The 18,791-nt window shown below is 56.1% G+C and overlaps 1 protein-coding gene across 1 annotated transcript; it reads left to right on the top strand.

Annotated features, from left to right (window-relative positions):
• Positions 1-7,064: 7,064 nt before the first annotated feature.
• LOC133345704 (myb-like protein Q) lies at positions 7,065-17,927 on the top strand. The gene is made up of 4 exons (XM_061556683.1): positions 7,065-8,059; positions 15,851-16,233; positions 16,989-17,702; positions 17,862-17,927. Exons 1-4 carry the CDS (start codon positions 7,675-7,677, stop codon positions 17,925-17,927), a joined length of 1,548 nt encoding a protein of 515 aa, XP_061412667.1. The 5' UTR covers positions 7,065-7,674.
• The last annotated feature ends 864 nt before the right edge of the window (positions 17,928-18,791 follow it).

Raw genomic sequence — 18,791 nt, forward strand, 5'->3', positions numbered from 1 at the left:
TCACCCACCCACTCACACGTTTACACACTCACCCACTCACCCACCCACTCACACGCTTACACACTCACCCACTCGCACACTCACTCACCCACTCGCACACTCACCCACCCACTCACACACTCCCCCACACACCCACTCACACACTCACCCACCCACTCACACACTCACCCACCCACGCACACACTCACCCACTCACAATCACTCATCCACGCACACGCTCACACACTAACCAACCTACTAGCACGTTCACATCCTCACCCGACCCCTCACTCACACAAGCACTCAATCCCTTACTCATTTACTCACGGAACTCACCTACCCACCCACCCACCCATCCCCTCACTCACCCACTAACTCATCCACTCGCTTGCTCAACAACAACAACAACAACAGCCGGTCGTCAATAATTGGTGGTGACATCACCAAAGCGCTTGGGCCAGTCGAGGATCGTCGAAAGCCCGCTGGCAGAAGGTCATGGAACAGACCCAGGTGCCATGCTCACCCCAATAGCGAACACCATACTCCCCGCTGCACCACACACCCACCCCTACAGCAAATACTCACTCCTATAGCACTCACTCTCCCCTATAGCACACACCCCTATAGCACTCACTCTCCCCTACAGCACTCACCCCTATAGCACTCACTCTCCCCTATAGCACTCACTCTCCCCTATAGCACTCACTCTCCCCTATAGCACTCACCCCTATAGCACTCACTCTCCCCTATAGCACTCACCTCTATAGCACTCACTCTCCACTATAGCACTCTCCCCTATAGCACTCACTCTCCCCTATAGCACTCACTCTCCCCTATAGCACTCTCCCCTACAGCACTCACTCACCCCTATAGCACTCACCCCTATAGCACTCACTCTCCCCTATAGCACTCACTCTCCCCTACAGCACTCACCCCTATAGCACTCACTCTCCCCTATAGCACTCACTCTCCCCTATAGCACTCACTCTCCCCTACAGCACTCACCCCTATAGCACTCACTCTCCCCTATAGCACTCACCCCTATAGCACTCACCCCTATAGCACTCACTCTCTCCTATAGCACTCACTCTCCCCTATGGCACTCACTCTCCCCTATGGCACTCACTCTCCCCTATAGCACTCACTCACCCCTATAGCACTCACTCTCCCCTATAGCACTCACTCTACCCTATAGCACTCACTCACCCCAATAGCACTCACTCTCCACTATAGCACTCACTCTCCCCTATAGCACTCACTCTCCCCTATGGCACTCACTCTCCCCTATAGCACTCACCCCTATAGCACTCACTCTCCCCTATAGCACTCACTCTCCCCTATAGCACTCACTCTCCCCTATAGCACTCACTCTCCCCTATAGCACTCACTCTCCCCTATAGCACTCACTCACCCCTATAGCACTCACTCACCCCTATAGCACTCACTCACCCCTACAGCACTCACTCTCCCCTATATCACTCACTCTCCCCTATAGCACTCACTCACCCCTATAGCACTCACTCTCCCCTATAGCACTCACTCTCCCCTATAGCACTCACTCTCTCCTATAGCACTCACTCACCCCTATAGCACTCACTCACCCCTTATAGCACTCACTCTCCCCTATAGCACTCACTCACCCCTATAGCACTCACTCACCCCTATAGCACTCACTCACCCCTATAGCACTCACTCTCTTCTATAGCACTCACTCACCCCTATAGCACTCACTCACCCCTATAGCACTCACTCTCCCCTATAGCACTCACTCACCCCTATAGCACTCACTCACCCCTATAGCACTCACTCTCCTCTATAGCACTCACTCACCCCTATAGCACTCACTCTCCCCTATAGCACTCACTCACCCCTATAGCACTCACTCTCCCCTATAGCACTCACTCACCCCTATAGCACTCACTCACCCCTATAGCACTCACCCCTATAGCACTCACTCTCCCCTATAGCACTCACTCTCCCCTATAGCACTCACTCACCCCTATAGCACTCACTCACCCCTATAGCACTCACCCCTATAGCACTCACTCGTCCCTATAGCACTCACTCACCCCTATAGCACTCACTCTCCCCTATAGCACTCACTGACCCGTATAGCACCCACCCCTATAGCACTCACTCACCTCTATAGCACTCACTCTCCCCTATAGCACTCACTCTCCCCTATAGCACTCACCGACCCCTATAGCACTCACTCACCCCTATAGCACTCACTCTCCCCTATAGCACTCACTCTCCCCTATAGCACTCACTCTCCCCTATAGCACTCACTTACCCCTATAGCACTCACTCTCCCCTATAGCACTCACTCTCCCCTATAGCACTCACTCTCCCCTATAGCACTCACTCTCCCCTATAGCACTCACTCTCCCCTATAGCACTCACTCACCCCTATAGCACTCACTCACCCCTATAGCACTCACTCTCCCCTATAGCACTCACTCTCTCCTATAGCACTCACTCTCCCCTATAGCACTCACTCACCCCTATAGCACCCACCCCTATAGCACTCACTCTCCACTATAGACTCACTCTCCCCTATAGCACTCACTCTCCCCTATGGCACTCACTCTCCCCTATAGCACTCACCCCTATAGCACTCACTCTCCCCTATAGCACTCACTCTCCCCTATAGCACTCACTCACCCCTATAGCACTCACTCCTATAGCACTCACTCACTCCTATAGCACTCACTCACCCCGATAGCACTCACTCTCCCCTATAGCACTCACTCTCCCCTATAGCACTCACTCTCCCCTATAGCACTCACCCTTATAGCACTCACTCACTCTTATAGCACTCACTCTCCCCGATAGCACTCACTCCTATAGAACTCTACTCTACCCTATAGCACTCACTCTCCCCATAGCACTCACTCCTATAGAACTCACTCACTCCTATAGCACACACGCATGCGAAGAGTGCACAGCAGCATGGAGAGACGCGTGTTTGGCACGACACTGCGAGAGGAACGCGTGGATTGGAGGACTCACGCAGAGAACATACATCATCGTCATCATCTTCACACTGACATCAGCAGTGCCAATAGAAGATGAGTTACCCTCGGGCCTGCCGCCGTGCGGTTTGTACGTTCGCGCGTGCGTCCCGCACACCCCACAGCTGAGCCGTGAGCGGCACACGACGACTCGGGCTGTTCAACGGTAACCGGTAAATCGGTAACCGTTGTCTGGATTGATTACCGGTTCCAACAGTCACGAACCGGTAACATTAAAATCAAGACGGTGACATAAAAATCAAGACGGTAACATTAAAATCAAGACGGGAACATTCAAATCAAGACGGTAACATTAAAATCAAGACGGTGACATAAAAATCAAGACGGTAACATTAAAATCAAGACGGTAACATTAAAATCAAGACGGGAACATTCAAATCAAGACGGGAACATTAAAATCAAGACGGGAACATTAAAATCAAGACGGTGACATTAAAATCAAGACGGTAACATTAAAATCAAGACGGGAACATTAAAATCAAGACGGTAACATTAAAATCAAGACGGTAACATTAAAATCAATACGGGAACATTCAAATCAAGACGGTGACATAAAAATCAAGACGGGAACATTAAAATCAAGACGGGAACATTAAAATCAAGACGGGAACATTAAAATAAAGACGGTAACATTAAAATCAAGACGGGAACATTCAAATCAAGACGGTGACATTAAAATAAAGACGGTGACATTCCACTGGGATGTTCGTAACGAACGCCCCGATCCGCGCACAAACCGCATGGCGGGCGAAGTCACCGCGTGGTTGACCACCCGCCCGCGTGGTTGACCACCCGCCCGCGTGGTTGACCACCCGCCCGCGTGGTTGACCACCCGCCCTCGTGGTTGACCACCCGCCCGCGTGGTTGACCACCCGCCCGCGTGGTTGACCACTCGCCCGCGTGGTTGACCACCCGCCCTCGTGGTTGACCACTCGCCCGCGTGGTTGACCACCCGCCCTCGTGGTTGACCACCCGCCCTCGTGGTTGACCACTCGCCCGCGTGGTTGACCACCCGCCCTCGTGGTTGACCACCCGCCCGCTTGTTCGACCACCCACCCGCGTGGTTGACCACCCGCCCGCGTGGTTGACCATCCGCCCTCGTGGTTGACCACCCGCCCTCGTGGTTGACCACTCGCCCGCGTGGTTGACCACCCGCCCTCGTGGTTGACCACCCGCCCGCGTGGTTGACCACCCGCCCTGGTCGTTGCGTTACAGAGCGAAGGCGCCGTGGCCGCTCGCGCCGCTGATGCTGCGGGGAGCGCAGCGCCAGTGGCGGCGTCTGGCCGAGCGGTGTGCACAACCACAACTACAACCACAACTACAACCACAACCACAACTACAACCACAACTACAACCACAACTACAACCACAACTACAACCACACATACAACCACAACTACAGCCACAACCACAACCACAACTACAAGCACAACCACAACTACAACCACAACTACAACCACAATTACAACCAGAACTACAACCACAACTACAACCACAACAACCACAACCACGACTAAAACCACAACTACTACCAATCCAACAACCACAACCACCTGACTACAACCACATCTACAACCACAACTAATACAACACCCACAACTACAACCACACAACTAAAACCAATACAACAACCACAACCACCAGAATACAACCACACAAATAATACAGCAACCACAATAACCACAACTACATCCACACAACTACAACCAATACAATAACCACAACCACACAAAAACCACAGGACTACAACCACTAAACTACAACCACAACTAAACGAGTACAACAACGTCAACAACCACCAGGGCCGTTCCGGTGGTGCTGGTGGTGGTGTCAGTGCCGTCACGTGACTCTCACCTGGGCCAGGTGCTTTGCTTGAGTTGTGACGCGTGGACACAACCACCAGGACCATCAGCCACCACCACCACCACGATCACCACAATCACCACCAAAGAGAAAGATCACCCGTCTAGCCTGAACAGACTGTTGGGGTAAGTGCTGTAAGCGATCACCGATGAAGGCCGGCACGGCACACGAGGGGATGGGTGGCCAGCACCACGGCCGACCGCCTTTGTTTCCCTAGTGGCGATTTTTTCAAATTGCACCAGGTACTCATTTGAGGCCCAGGACCGGTTCGGATAATCGTCACTGGTGTTGGCCGTGAGCGGGAATCGAACTCGGGTCGCCGGGTTCGTAGCGCAACACGACAACCGCTGCACCGCCGCTCCCCACATACCACCCCACACACCACAATCACCACCACAATCACCAGGACCATCAACCACCACAATCACCACCACAATCACCACCACCACCACAACCACCACCCCGTTACCCCAATCGTCGCCGCCGCCGCCGCCTCGTGGCGATCTCCCCTCTCCTCTCTCTCAGCTACCCCCCCCGCGCTCCCTCTCTCCCCGCTCTTTCTCCATTCCTCACACCCGGGCAGCCCCCATCTGTCTCACGCTCCCCACTTCTCACCCCATTAGCTCCACCCTCTCTCTCCCCCATCTCCTCCTCCACCTCTCCCTCCCGTAGCACGCTCCCTCTCTCTCTCCCCCATCTCCCCCTTCTCTCTCTCCCCCATCTCCTCCTTCTACTCTCCCCACCCCCATCCCCACTCTCTCGCACTTTCTAACTCTTGACTCCACGTCTCCCCCTCTCTCTTTCACTTTCACTCTGCTCCGTATCTCGCTCACCCTCTCTCACCCTCGGACTCTCTCCCCTGGCTCTCTCTCGTGATGCAAGGTGAGTGTGGGCGGGGTGAGACAGAGAGAATAGCTCTGCCCCCCTCTCCCTCCTCTCTTCCCGCCCCCCGTAACGCCCCCCCCCCCTCTCCTCCTGTGTCCATCTCTCTGCGCGGAGCGGTGGAGAGAGAGTCCGGGGTCTCTGCCACTCGGGGAGAGACGGGGGAGAGATCGCACGGGAAGAGTTCCTCTTGCGAGCAGCGCTCAAATCTGGCGCGGTCGGGAGATCGAGAGAGTGGGTGGGAAAGAGAGTGGGTGGGAGAGAGAGTGGGTGGGAGAGAGAGTGGGTGGGAGAGAGAGTGGGTGGGAGAGAGAGTGGGTGGGAGAGAGAGTGGGTGGAGAGAGATGGGTGGGAGAGAGAGAGTGGGTGGGAGAGAAAGTGGGAGAGAGAGTGGGTGGGAGAGAGAGTGTGAGAGGAGAGTGAGAAAGTGAGAGAAAGACGCCGAGACAGGGAGAGTGAGCGAGCGAGACGATGTGAGAGTGGCACACCACGCTCACGGAGAGTGAGAGAGAGAAAGGGTGAGAGGGGGAGGGTGAGAGAAAGGGTGAGGGTGAGGGATTAAGGGGTGAGAGTAAGTGTGAGAGATAAGGAGTGAGAGAGTGAGGGTGAGAGAGTGTGAGGGTGTGAGGGTGGGGGAGTGTGTGAGTGTGAGAGATAAGGAGTGAGAGAGTGAGGGTGAGAGAGTGAGGGTGAGAGAGTGTGAGGGTGTGAGGGTGGGGGAGTGTGTGAGTGTGAGAGAGTGTGAGGGTGTGAGGGTGGGGGAGAGTGTGAGTGTGAGAGGGTGTGAGGGTGTGAGGGTGGGGGAGTGTGTGAGGGTGTGAGGGTGTGAGGGTGTGAGGGTGTGAGTGCGAGAGGGTGTGAGGGTGTGAGGGTGTGAGGGTGGGGGAGTGTGTGAGTGTGAGAGGGTGAGAGGGTGAGAGGGTGAGAGGGTGAGAGGGTGAGAGGGTGAGAGGGTGAGAGGGTGAGAGGGTGTGAGGGTGGGGGAGTGTGTGAGTGCGAGAGGGTGTGAGGGTGTGAGGGTGGGGGAGAGTGTGAGTGTGTGAGTGTGAGAAGGTGAGAAGGTGAGAGGGTGAGAGGGTGAGAGGGTGAGAGGGTGAGAGGGTGAGAGAGGGTGTGAGGGTGGGGGAGTGTGTGAGTGTGAGAGGGTGTGAGGGTGTGAGGGTGGGGGAGTGTGTGAGTGTGAGAGGGTGTGAGGGTGTGAGGGTGTGAGGGTGGGGGAGTGTGTGAGTGCGAGAGGGTGTGAGTGTGTGAGGGTGGGGGAGATTAGAGTCGAGGCAGGGAGCGCCACAGCGGGAAACTCGGCGCTGCTGGCGGTGGTTGTTGTTGGTTGTGGTTAATGGTGGTTGTTGGTGGTGGTGGTGGTGATTAGTGGTGGTTGTTGGTGGTGGTTGTTGGTGGTGGTTGTTGGTGGTGATTAGTGGTGGTGGTTAGTGGTGGTGGTTAGTGGTGGTTAGTGGTGGTTGTTGGTGGTGGTGGTTGGTGGTGGTGGTTGTTGGTGGTGGTGATTAGTGGTGGTAGTTGGTAGTGGTGATTAGTGGTGGTTGTTGGTGGTGGTGGTTGGTGGTGGTTGTTGGTGGTGGTGGTTGTTGGTGGTGGTGGTTGTTGGTGGTGGTGGTGGTTGTTGGTGGTTGGTGGTGATTAGTGGTGGTTGGTGGTGATTAGTGGTGGTTGGTAGTGGTGATCAGTGGTGATTGTTAGTGGTGGTGGTTGGTGGTGATTAGTGGTGGTTGTTGGTGGTGGTTGTTGGTGGTGGTGATTAGTGGTGGTTGTTGGTGGTGGTTGTTGGTGGTGGTGATTAGTGGTGGTTGTTGGTGGTGGTTGTTGGTGGTGGTTGTTGTTGGTGGTGGTTGTTGGTGGTGGTTGGTTGTGGTGGGTGGTGGTGGCGGCATCGTGACTCTGTGTGCTCCGCTGAGCGATGGCCGGTCGCGAGGGGGTGACGCTGACTCCCTTCTCGATCCGCTACATCCTGGACGGCTCCCACTGCGGGCCGGGGGGCGACTCCCACTGCGGGCCTGGGGGCGACTCCAGCGACGAGGAGGAGGCCAGATATCATGGAGGAGGAGGTGATGATGAGGATGACGATGACGAGACGTTCTACCCCCCACGTCACTCGATTCGGGGGCTCCCTTTGACCGGAGACCCCGAGGAGGACCTCTGCGAATGCCACCGTGACCCCAGCGACGAGGGGGACGATGGCGACGATGATGATGAAGAAGAGGTGGAGGAGGTTCAAAAAAAGGAGGAAGACGAGGATGTTGACGAGGAGCCGGTGGGATTGGACTCGGCGAGATCGCGTGATGGTGCGTACTGCGGCCTCGCCATCATCATCATCACCATCACCACCACCATCATCATCATCAGCAGCAGCAGCATCATCATCAGCAGCATCGGCAGCAGCATCATCACCACCACCACCATCAGCAGCAGCAGCATCATCGCCACCATCATCATCACCACCATCAGCAGCAGCAGCATCATCAGCAGCAGCATCATCAGCAGCAGCGTCATTGACTGCCAATCCCCATCATCATTACCACCACACCTGTGACGTCACAACCTCACCTGTGTGTCACTACCTCACCTGTGACGTCACTACCTCACCTGTGTCACTACCTCACCTGTGTGTCACTACCTGTGACGTCACCACCTCACCTGTGTGTCACTACCTCACCTGTGCGTCACTACTTGGGACGTCAACACCTCACCTGTGTCACCACCTCACCTGTGTGTCACTACCTGTGACGTCACCACCTCACCTGTGTGTCACTACCTGTCACACTACCTGTGACGTTACTACCTCACCTGTGTAACTATCTCACCTGGGGCTTTACTCACCCCATTATACTCCTGCGGTCGATAAAATTGCTACTACTTTGTTGGTAAAATCAACAGCGGTTCTATAACTAGACTCGCCCCGACATAGGAACGTGGAATTTCCATCACTCTTTTCCGCAGCGGGGCTGTTCAGGGCTGCAGTTGGGACGCGCTCTGCGCTGTCACGGCGCCGTCTGGGGGCCGTCACGGAAACATGATAGTCGACGTTTCGGGAAATGGTCCTTCTCTATACCACGTTACATCAGCGTGCTATGAATAGATAATATTGCTTTGCAGAAGAGCTGTTGCGCGAAACATCGACTACGATTCATGTCTCTGTTCCGTCTGGAGGCCACCCACATCGCTGCCGTTGTTGTTGACACGGAACGCGTGGAGCTGCTGGTGTTGAGGTTGTTGTTGTTGGTAGTTGTGGTTGTTGTGGTGTTTGTTGTGGTGTTTGTTGTTGGTGGTTGTTGTGGTGTTGTTGTTGGTTGTGGTGTTTGTTGTGGGTGGTTGTTGTTGGTGGTGGTTGTGGTGTTTGTTGTGGGTGGTTGCTGTTGGTGGTGGTTGTGGTGTTTGTTGTGGGTGGTTGTTGTTGGTGGTGGTTGTGGTGTTTGTTGTGGGTGGTTGTTGTTGGTGGTTATGGTATTTGTTGTTGTTGGTTGTGGTGTTTGTTGTTGTTGGTTGTGGTTTTTGTTGTTGTTGGTTGTGGTGTTTGTTGTTGGTGGTTGGTGGTGGTGGTGGTTGTTGTTGTTGACTGTGCGCGACTGCCAACGCAGCAGCAGCGGCGGCGGCATGAACACAATTTGTGTGATCGGACAAGAGCCTGGCACTGTTCTGGTGAGAACGAGACCAAATTCGGACATCTCTGACTGACATCTCACCAGACATGCATCTCACCAGACATGCATCTCACCAGACATGCATCTGACCATCACTGGGACTCAGTTGACATACAATCTCCCAACCCAGCCGGATCGACGCTGACGTCCACCACGCAGCACCGAACGGCTCCCCTCGCCGACATCGGCCGAGACTGGGACGCAATTGGACGTTGCCGAGGTGAACGTGGCGCGAGAATTCGGACGAGGAGAGAGAAAAACGTACACGCCACACACACACACTCGTTACACACACACACACGGTATGAGTATAGTGGTAGTAACTGGCTGGTGTGTATTGTGTACACACACACGTTACACACACGTCAACACGTACACGCCACACACACGAGTGTACACACACACACACACGGTGTATGAGTGTAGTGGTTGTAACTGGCTGGTGTGTATTGTGTACACACACACGAGTGTACACACACACATACACACACGAGTACACACACACATACACACACGAGTACACACACACACGGTGTTTGAGTGTAGTGGTTGTAACTGGCTGGTGTGTATTGTGGCGATCTCCCAGGGGAGTCAGAGAGTTGGACTGCTTCACGGGAACCGTGTTGGCTTCTCTGCTGCCCGCACCCGCGTGTGTCTGTGTGTGTGTACACTCGTGTCTGTGTGTATATGTGTGTATGTGTGTGTATTTGTGTGTGTGTGTGTCTGTGTGTGTGTGTGTGTACACTCGTGTCTGTGTGTATATGTGTGTATTTGTGTGTATGTGTGTGTTTGTGTATATGTGTGTCTGTATGTGTGTATGTGTGTGTATTTGTGTGTGTATTTGTGTGTGTGTGTATGTGTATATGTGTATGTGTTTGTGTGTACGTGTATTTGTGTGTATGTGTGTGTGTCTGTGTGTGTATGTGTGTGTGTGTGTATGTGTCTGTGTATGTGTGTCTGTGTGTGTGTGTATGTGTGTATGTGTATTTGTGTGTGTGTCTGTGTGTGTGTATGTGTGTGTATATGTGTGAGTGTATCTGTGTGTGTATGTGTGTGTGTATCTGTGTGTGTATGTGTGTGTGTGTGTGTCTGTGTGTGTGTGTATGTGTGTGTGTGTCTCTCTGTGTGTGTGTCTGTGTGTGTGTGTGTCTGTGTGTGTGTGTATGTGTGTGTGTGTCTGTGTGTGTGTGTCTGTGTGTGTGTCTGTCTGTCTGTGTGTGTCTGTGTGTGTGTGTGTCTGTGTGTGTCTGTGTGTGTGTGTCTGTGTGTGTGTGTATGTGTGTGTGTGTATGTGTGTGTGTCTGTCTGTGTGTGTATGTGTGTGTGTGTCTGTGTGTGTGTGTCTCTGTGTGTGTGTGTGTCTGTGTGTGTGTGTATGTGTGTGTGTGTATGTGTGTGTGTCTGTCTGTGTGTGTATGTGTGTGTGTGTCTGTGTGTGTGTGTCTCTGTGTGTATGTGTGTCTCTGTGTGTGTGTATGTGTGTGTGTCTGTGTGTGTGTGTGTGTCTGTGTGTGTGTATGTGTGTGTCTGTGTGTGTGTATGTGTGTGTGTCTGTGTGTGTGTGTCTGTGTGTGTATGTGTGTGTCTGTGTGTGTGTGTCTGTGTGTGTATGTGTGTGTGTGTATGTGTGTGTGTGTGTCTGTGTGTGTGTGTGTCTCTGTGTGTGTGTGAATGGGCGTGGTTGTGACAATTGCGAGCGCCGTTCTCACTCCGAGTTTGGGCCACAGCGCGCTGAGTGCGCAGAGGCTGAGCGGGTTCAGCCCGGGGGGGGGGGCAGCTGAGAGAGCCCCCCACTCAACATCAGCGCCAGCAGCATCACCACCACTATCATCATCTGTGAACCGATTAATTCGCCTCCCGTGGAGAGAGACGCTACAGTCGATGGAAAGCGTGAAAGCACACGCTACCAGCCACTTGTGTATGTGTGTATAAGATATACACACAACCACAAAGATCACCCTACATCCTTAACAGGCTTATTCTTAGGTGTTTTCGGTAAGTGCTGTTAGCGAGCACCTATGAAGGCCGGCACAGCACACGAGGGGGTGGGTGACCAGCACCATCACCGGCCGCCTTTGTCTCCCCAGTGGCGACGTTCACACACCGCACCAGGCGATTCATTTAGATAATCGTCACTGGTGCTGCGCTTGCGCGGGAATCGAACTCGGGTCGCCGAGTACGTAGCTCACCGCGCTAACCACCGAACGCACAACCGGTGGGTCACTCTTGAATGCGCAGCAGATACCGCGAGCACTAAAATACGCGAAGACCTCTCGAGCCATCGGCACGAAGAGCGGCACTAGTCGCGGCGAGTGGCTGCTCCGTGTGCCCCCCACGCGCTGCCCACAGCCCCCCCCCCCACGCGCTGCCCACAGCCCCCCCCCCCGCGCTGCCCACAGCCCCCCCCCCCCACGTGCTGCCCACAGCCCCCCCCCACGTGCTGCCCACAGCCCCCCCCCCCGCGCTGCCCACAGCCCCCCCCCCCGCGCTGCCCACAGCCCCCCCCCCCGCGCTGCCCACAGCCCCCCCCCCCCCACACGCGCTGCCCACAGCCCCCACCCCCCCCACGCGCACAGCGCTGGACAGGCGCCTTCCCGACTGATGAGTCGTCGTCGGACGCGGTGGCCTTCGGTGGCGCTGCCGGCACGGTCACGTGTAGGCACGAAGATTCATCACGTGACAAGATTGTTGACTGGCTATGTCGGGTGGAGGAGGGTTTACGACACACATTTCATTTACGCGGAGATTTCACCCAAACACATGGATTGTGAATCCTGACATGGTACGTTCTCTGATCCACGCGTTCCTCTCCGCGTGGCTCCGTGACATTCCCAACACACGCGAGGGAGCTCTCACGGCAACCGAGCCACAGCGTGGGCCCACACACAAGAACTGTATATTTATATATTCATAGACGTACAGACAAACCCCCGTAAAGTCTTGGCAGACCTTTGGGGCAAGCGCTGTTAGCGAGCACCGATAAAGACCGGCACGACACACGAGGGGGTGGGTGACCAGCACCACGCCCGGCCGCCTTTGTCTTCATAATAACGATGCTTACACACCGCATCAGGAATTAATTTGAGGCTGAATCAAGCTCGGGGAGGTCCAGGACCGTTTCAGATAATTCGTAGCCCATGTTGACCATGAGCAGGACTCGTCCCGTGATTGCCGAGTTCCCCGTGCAGCGCACTCAGTGCATTGCGCAACTTCTCACCACGCACACACACACATATATACACACACACATATACACACACATACACACTCACACACACACACATATATAAGATAAAGATCCCCCGTATAGCCTTAACAGACTGTAGGGGCAAGTGCTGTTAGCGAGCACCTATGAAGGCCGGAACGGTACACGAGGGGGTGGGTGGCCAGCACCACGCCCGACCGCCTTTGTCTCCCCAGTGGCGATGTTTACACACCGCACCAGGTACTCATTTAAGGCTGAGTCGACCTAGGGGAGGCCCAGGACCGGTTCAGATAATCGTCACTGGTGTTAGCCGTGAGCGGGAATCGAACCCGGGTCGCCAGGTTCATAGCGCAGCGCGCTAACCGCTACACCACCGCTCCCCACCCACACATATACACACACATACACACTCACACACACACACATATATACACACACACATATACACACACACATACACACACACACATACACACACACACATATATACATACACATACATACACACATACATACAACAACAACAACCGCCATTCGCCACTAAGTGGCGGTGACGTCACCACGATGCTTGTGCCAGGCCAAGTGCACCTTGAGGCCACGTGAAGTGTCGAAAGCCCGCTGGCAGGAGGTCACGGGGCAGACCCAGGTGCCACTGGTCGACTGACCGAGATGACCGAGATGACTGGCTGATGCACCACCTGTGCCCCCTACTGTGCCAACTTGCTGTGCTTTAGCCACCCGGCGCTCCGCTCGTTGTTGTGAGCGTCGCTCCTCCGCCCTCCGTTGTTGTTGGAGGGCGACTGCCTCCAACTGCCCAGTAGCGTCCTTCACGAGCCTCCTCCACTGAGGCCGATCTTGACACCGCTGGTACCAGTCATCGGCAAGTCCACTCAGCTCCACGTCCTCCTGTACCACATCACTCCATCTCTTCTCCAGCCCGTGCCGCGCCCGTCTAGCCCCCTCGATCCGGCCGAACAAAAGCTGTTTAGGCATGCGGTGGCTGGGCATGCGGGCTACATGACCCAGCCAACGCAGCCTTGCCTGCCGGAGGGGCTCACTGATGGGACTTTGCCCAGATCTTTCAAGGATTTGTGAGCTCCTCACACAATCCAGCCTGGTTAAACCCAGGATGGATCGTAGGCAGGCCAGCCTAAATGTTTCCAACCGGCGAAGATGCTCCACCAGGGGGGTCCACGTCTCGCAAGCGTAGAGAAGGGAGGGAATGACCGTGGCCGAGAAGACCTGAAGCTTCGTGCGGAGCGACAGACCAGGTAGCTTCCACACAGCGTTACGCAACCGATGAAAAGATATTGCCGCTCGACTGATTCGGAGTGAGACCTCTGCTGATAGACTGGAGCCGGTCATAAGCACACTGCCCAGGTATGGGAAACTCTCCACTCTCTCCACAACTGCCCCATCACCAATTGGGAGTTGTGGGGGTGGAGTGTCCGATGGTACAAAATACCCAGGCAGGTGCTTGGTTTTGGTGGGGCTGATGGTAAGGCCCCACCTCTTAGTGGCACGCTCCAGTCTCAGCAGCAGCGCCTCCAACTCACATACACACACACACATATATACATACACATACATACACACATACATACACACATACACACACATACACACACATACACACACATACACACACACATATACACATTTAGACACACATATATACATATACACATTTAGACACATACACACATATACACATCTAGACACACATATATACATATACACATTTAGACACACATATACACATATACATATACACATTTAGACACACATATATACATATACACATTTATACACACATATATACATATACACATCGTCATTCATGTAACATTTATTATAAACCGCTGAACATCGCAAACCACACCAACGCCACAAATGGTACGAGACACAAGAGAGAGACACGAGAAAGACGAGAGAGAGAGAGACGACACAACACGGCATGGGTGCGGGGGAGAACACAGCAGAGATCGAAGATAAAATCCAGCCGCATAGAGGATGTCACTACTGTATTACCATAACAATAACAATTAACGAACGTCACTCGCGATGTTAATGGGATGCGTCAGAGCGGAGCGGTGGTCTCGTGGTGAGCGCTACGCTGCGCTACAATCCTAACCACCGGGTTCGAATCCCGCTCACGGTCAACACCGGTGACAATTAACTGAACCGGTCATGGGCTTCCCCTAGGTCGACTCAGCCTCAAATACGTTCCAGGTGCGGTGTGTAAACATCGCTACTAGGGAGACAAAGGCGGCCAGGGCGTGGTGCTGCACATCCACCCCCTTGTGTGCCGTGCCGGACTTCACAGGTGCTGCTCGCTAACAGCACTTGCCCCAACAGTCTGTGAAGGCTACACGGGGGATCTATAGTGGCCCTCGGAGCGACGCTCACAACAGCGAGCAGAGGGCCGGGCAGCTAAAACGCAGAAAGTCGGCACAGTGGGGAGCACCGCTGGTGAATCTGCCAGTCGTCTCGGTCAGTCGGCCCTGGGCACCTGGGCACCTGGGCACCTGGGCACCTGGGTCTCTGGGTCTCTGGGTCTGTTCCGTGACCTGTCAGTGGGACTTCGACACTTCACGTGGCCTCACATTGCACCGAGCCTGGCACAAGCGCCGTTGTGATGTCACCGCCACTTCGTGGTTGTTGTTGATGTGGCCGCGCGCAGATTTTATTTAACGACGATTCATTTCGTCTGTGCGCTATTTGTGGTTTCCCACGTGGTAGTCGATTTTGGGTTTGTTCTGAGTTCTCTTTGTGATTTTGCGGCTTGGTGTGCCAGGCCACTCCGTATTCTGGTCTCTTGAGTTCTCACCCGGAATACACACAGAGTCACCTTGAAACCTCAACTCACTCACTCACTCACCGTCTTCCCTCACGCACCATCTCAACCATGACACCGCTCACTCACTCGCTCACTCACCCGTTCACTCACCAACTCACCCGCTCATTCAGTCACTCACTCTTCATCTCCCCTAATCAATTACCCACTTACCCGCAAACTCACCCACCATCTCACCCATCATCTCTCTCATCATCTCACTCATCATCTCACTCATCCACTCACTCACCGGCTCGTTCATCCACTCACCCGCTCACTCACCCGCTCACTCACCCGCTCACTCACCTCACCCACTCACTCTTGCAATGCGATTCTGTTCTGCTCGCTTGGACTCTCACCTGCATAAAATGGTTGCGTGCGTGTGCGTGTACAGGACACGCGACTTGCTCACGAGTACCCAGCATCAGCAGCAGCATCAGCAGCATCATCATCAGCAGCATCACCAACAGCAAAATCACCAATAGCATAATCAGCAGCAACGGCGTCAACAGTAGCAGCATCAACACCAGCAGTATCATCGGCAGCGTCATCAGCAGCAACAGCAGCAGCAACAGCAGCAGCATCAGCAGCAGCATCAGGAACAGCGGTGGGATCGCCAACACCAGCAGCATCAGCAGCAGCAACAGCATCAACAGCAGGAGCAGCAGCATCAGCAGCAGCAGCATCAGCAGCCCGTCAAGAATGGTTGAGACGCCGCGCGGGGGGGACCCCCTCCCTCGGAAGAAGCGGTCCCGAGCGGCCTTCACTCACGCTCAGGTGCCCCCCACGACCCCCCCACTCACGCTCAGGTGCCCCCCACGACCCGCCCACTCACGCTCAGGTGCCCCCCACGACCCCCCCACTCACGCTCAGGTGCCCCCCACGACCCCCCCACTCACGCTCAGGTGCCCCCCACGACCCCCCACTCACGCTCAGGTGCCCCCCACGACCCCCCCACTCACGCTCAGGTGCCCCCCACGACCCCCCCACTCACGCTCAGGTGCCCCCCACGACCCCCCACTCACGCTCAGGTGCCCCCCACGACCCCCCCACTCACGCTCAGGTGCCCCCCACGACCCCCCCACTCACGCTCAGGTGCCCCCCACGACCCCCCCACTCACGCTCAGGTGCCCCCCACGACCCCCCCACTCACGCTCAGGTGCCCCCCACGACCCCCCCACTCACGCTCAGGTGCCCCCCACGACCCCCCCACTCACGCTCAGGTGCCCCCCAAGACCCCCCCACTCACGCTCAGGTGCCCCCCACGACCCCCCCACTCACGCTCAGGTGCCCCCCAAGACCCCGCCACTCACGCTCAGGTGCCCCCCACGACCCCGCCACTCACGCTCAGGTGCCCCCCACGACCCCCCCCCACTCACGCTCAGGTGCCCCCCACGACCCCCCCACTCACGCTCAGGTGCCCCCCACGACCCCGCCACTCACGCTCAGGTGCCCCCCACTACCCCGCCACTCACGCACAAATGCCCCCACGACCCCTCCACTCTCACTGTTGTGGTTGTCGCTGTGGGCAGGTGTTCGAGCTGGAGCGTCGCTTCAGCCAGCAGCGCTACCTCTCGGGTCCCGAGCGCGCCGACGTGGCCGCCACGCTCGGCCTCACGGAGACTCAGGTCAAGATCTGGTTCCAGAACCGGCGCTACAAGACCAAGAGGCGACACGTGGCGGCAGCGGCAGCGGCGGCGGCCGCGGCAGCAGCGGCGGCGGCAGGGAGTGCTCTGCACCACCACCACCACCACCTCCACCACCACCTCCAGCAGCAGCAGCAACAGGCGACCCTGTGTGCGCTGGAGCAACAACACCACCACCAACATCTCAACCGCAGCGGCAACCACCACTTCCACGCCCTGCAGCACTACCGGCTACAGCTGCAGCAGCAATTGCAGCAACGTCATCGTCATCATCAGCAGCAGCTGTCCGTGCCCGCAGCGCGCCGGGTGGCTGTGCGCGTCCTCGTGCAGGAGACGCAGCGGGTCTGTGGGGACCCCCCCGAGGGCCGCCCCGCCAGCACGGCCGGAGTCTTCGCCGGCCTCCCGTCTGGGCCCCAACACGGGCCCCAACACGGGCCCCAACACGGGCCCCAACACGGACCCCAACACGGGCCCTCGTCTGGACCCCAACACGGGCCCCTGTGCGGGGCTCTCGCCGGAGCCCCGGGGCTCGGGGACCTTCGCGCGCTGCTCCCGATACCCGGAGCTGCGCGATCGCTGCAGCGCGACCTCGCTTCCTTGGCACCCATTCATCATCATCATCAGCAGCAGCAGGTCTTGCAGCATCATCATCATTATCATCAGCAGCAGTATCATCAGCAAGCCTTCCCGCTGGCTGCAGCGCTGCTGCAGCTGCCCGCGTACTGGAGGCCCGGCCCTGCGGGGCCCGCGCTCCTCCAGGTCCAGCAGCAGCAGCAGAGCGACGCGCTCACGGCGCCCTTCCAGCAGCAGCAGCAGCAGCGGTGAGGGCGGCCCGGCGGTGTGGGGGGTGGAACACCGCGGAGGGGGGAGATCGTCCACCCTCGTTCGTCGTGGACTTGGCGAGGAGTCCGGAGCACCCCCGAGTCTCCCCCTCCCAGTAGACGGGACACCACGCCGGGCCACCACCACCAGCAGCAGCAGCAGCTGATGATGATGATGATACTGCTGCTGCTGATGATGATGATGATGCTGCAAGACCTGCTGCCACGTGGCCAGCAGCAAGCGGTGGCGCGAGTTCACAACCTGGCCGGGGTGGGAGGCTGACTCAGCCCATCATCATCATCATCCCTCCTTCACGCCGGGGGCCAATAAAATTGGTTACACTTTGTGGGGAAAGTTAGCAGTGGTTGTCCTATGGAATGACTCGCCCCCGTCACATGAATGTGGAAATTCCACCACTGGCTCTTCAGGGCTGTAAATAGATTAGCGCCAATGCCTCGATGCTTATTTGAACAGCATGGATTCACTCTGGCTTTGTGTGTTTTAAAGCAAGAAAACGCTGAGCCGTTTCGACATTCGAGCTCTCATCAGCAGAACGGGGCCATGTGAAATGTACGTTGGTGAATTCCTCGACGCTCCTCACAAGAGTCCCACGCACTCGCTCAGTCTGCGCTGTCGACGCGCCAGTGTGAATCCCGCGTGTACGTGTGCAGTGCCGGCCTTAATAGGTGCTCGCTAACAGCACTTTCCCCAGCAGTCTGCGTGGCTACACGGGGGATCTTTGTATCGTGTGGTTGTGCAGTGTTGGTTCTCTTCACGGGTGCTCGCGAACAGCGCGGTCCCCGTGGGCCGCGCTAATAAACGGGAGGTCCCTGCACACACGCGTGTGTCTTCGTGCCTTCATAGGCG

Source organism: Lethenteron reissneri, chromosome 22 (genome assembly GCF_015708825.2).
Source record: "Lethenteron reissneri isolate LAM-NWPU_2019-01 chromosome 22, ASM1570882v1, whole genome shotgun sequence".
Taxonomy (NCBI): domain Eukaryota; kingdom Metazoa; phylum Chordata; class Hyperoartia; order Petromyzontiformes; family Petromyzontidae; genus Lethenteron; species Lethenteron reissneri.

Excerpts from the sequence above, each read along its gene's own strand:
- LOC133345704 (XM_061556683.1), top strand. The coding sequence starts at position 7,675 with ATGGCCGGTCGCGAGGGGGTGACGCTGACTCCCTTCTCGATCCGCTAC. Across the intron at positions 16,234-16,988 it reads CGGCCTTCACTCACGCTCAG|GTGTTCGAGCTGGAGCGTCG; the intron begins GTGCCCCCCACG and ends CGCTGTGGGCAG. Across the intron at positions 17,703-17,861 it reads AGCGCGACCTCGCTTCCTTG|GTCCAGCAGCAGCAGCAGAG; the intron begins GCACCCATTCAT and ends GCGCTCCTCCAG.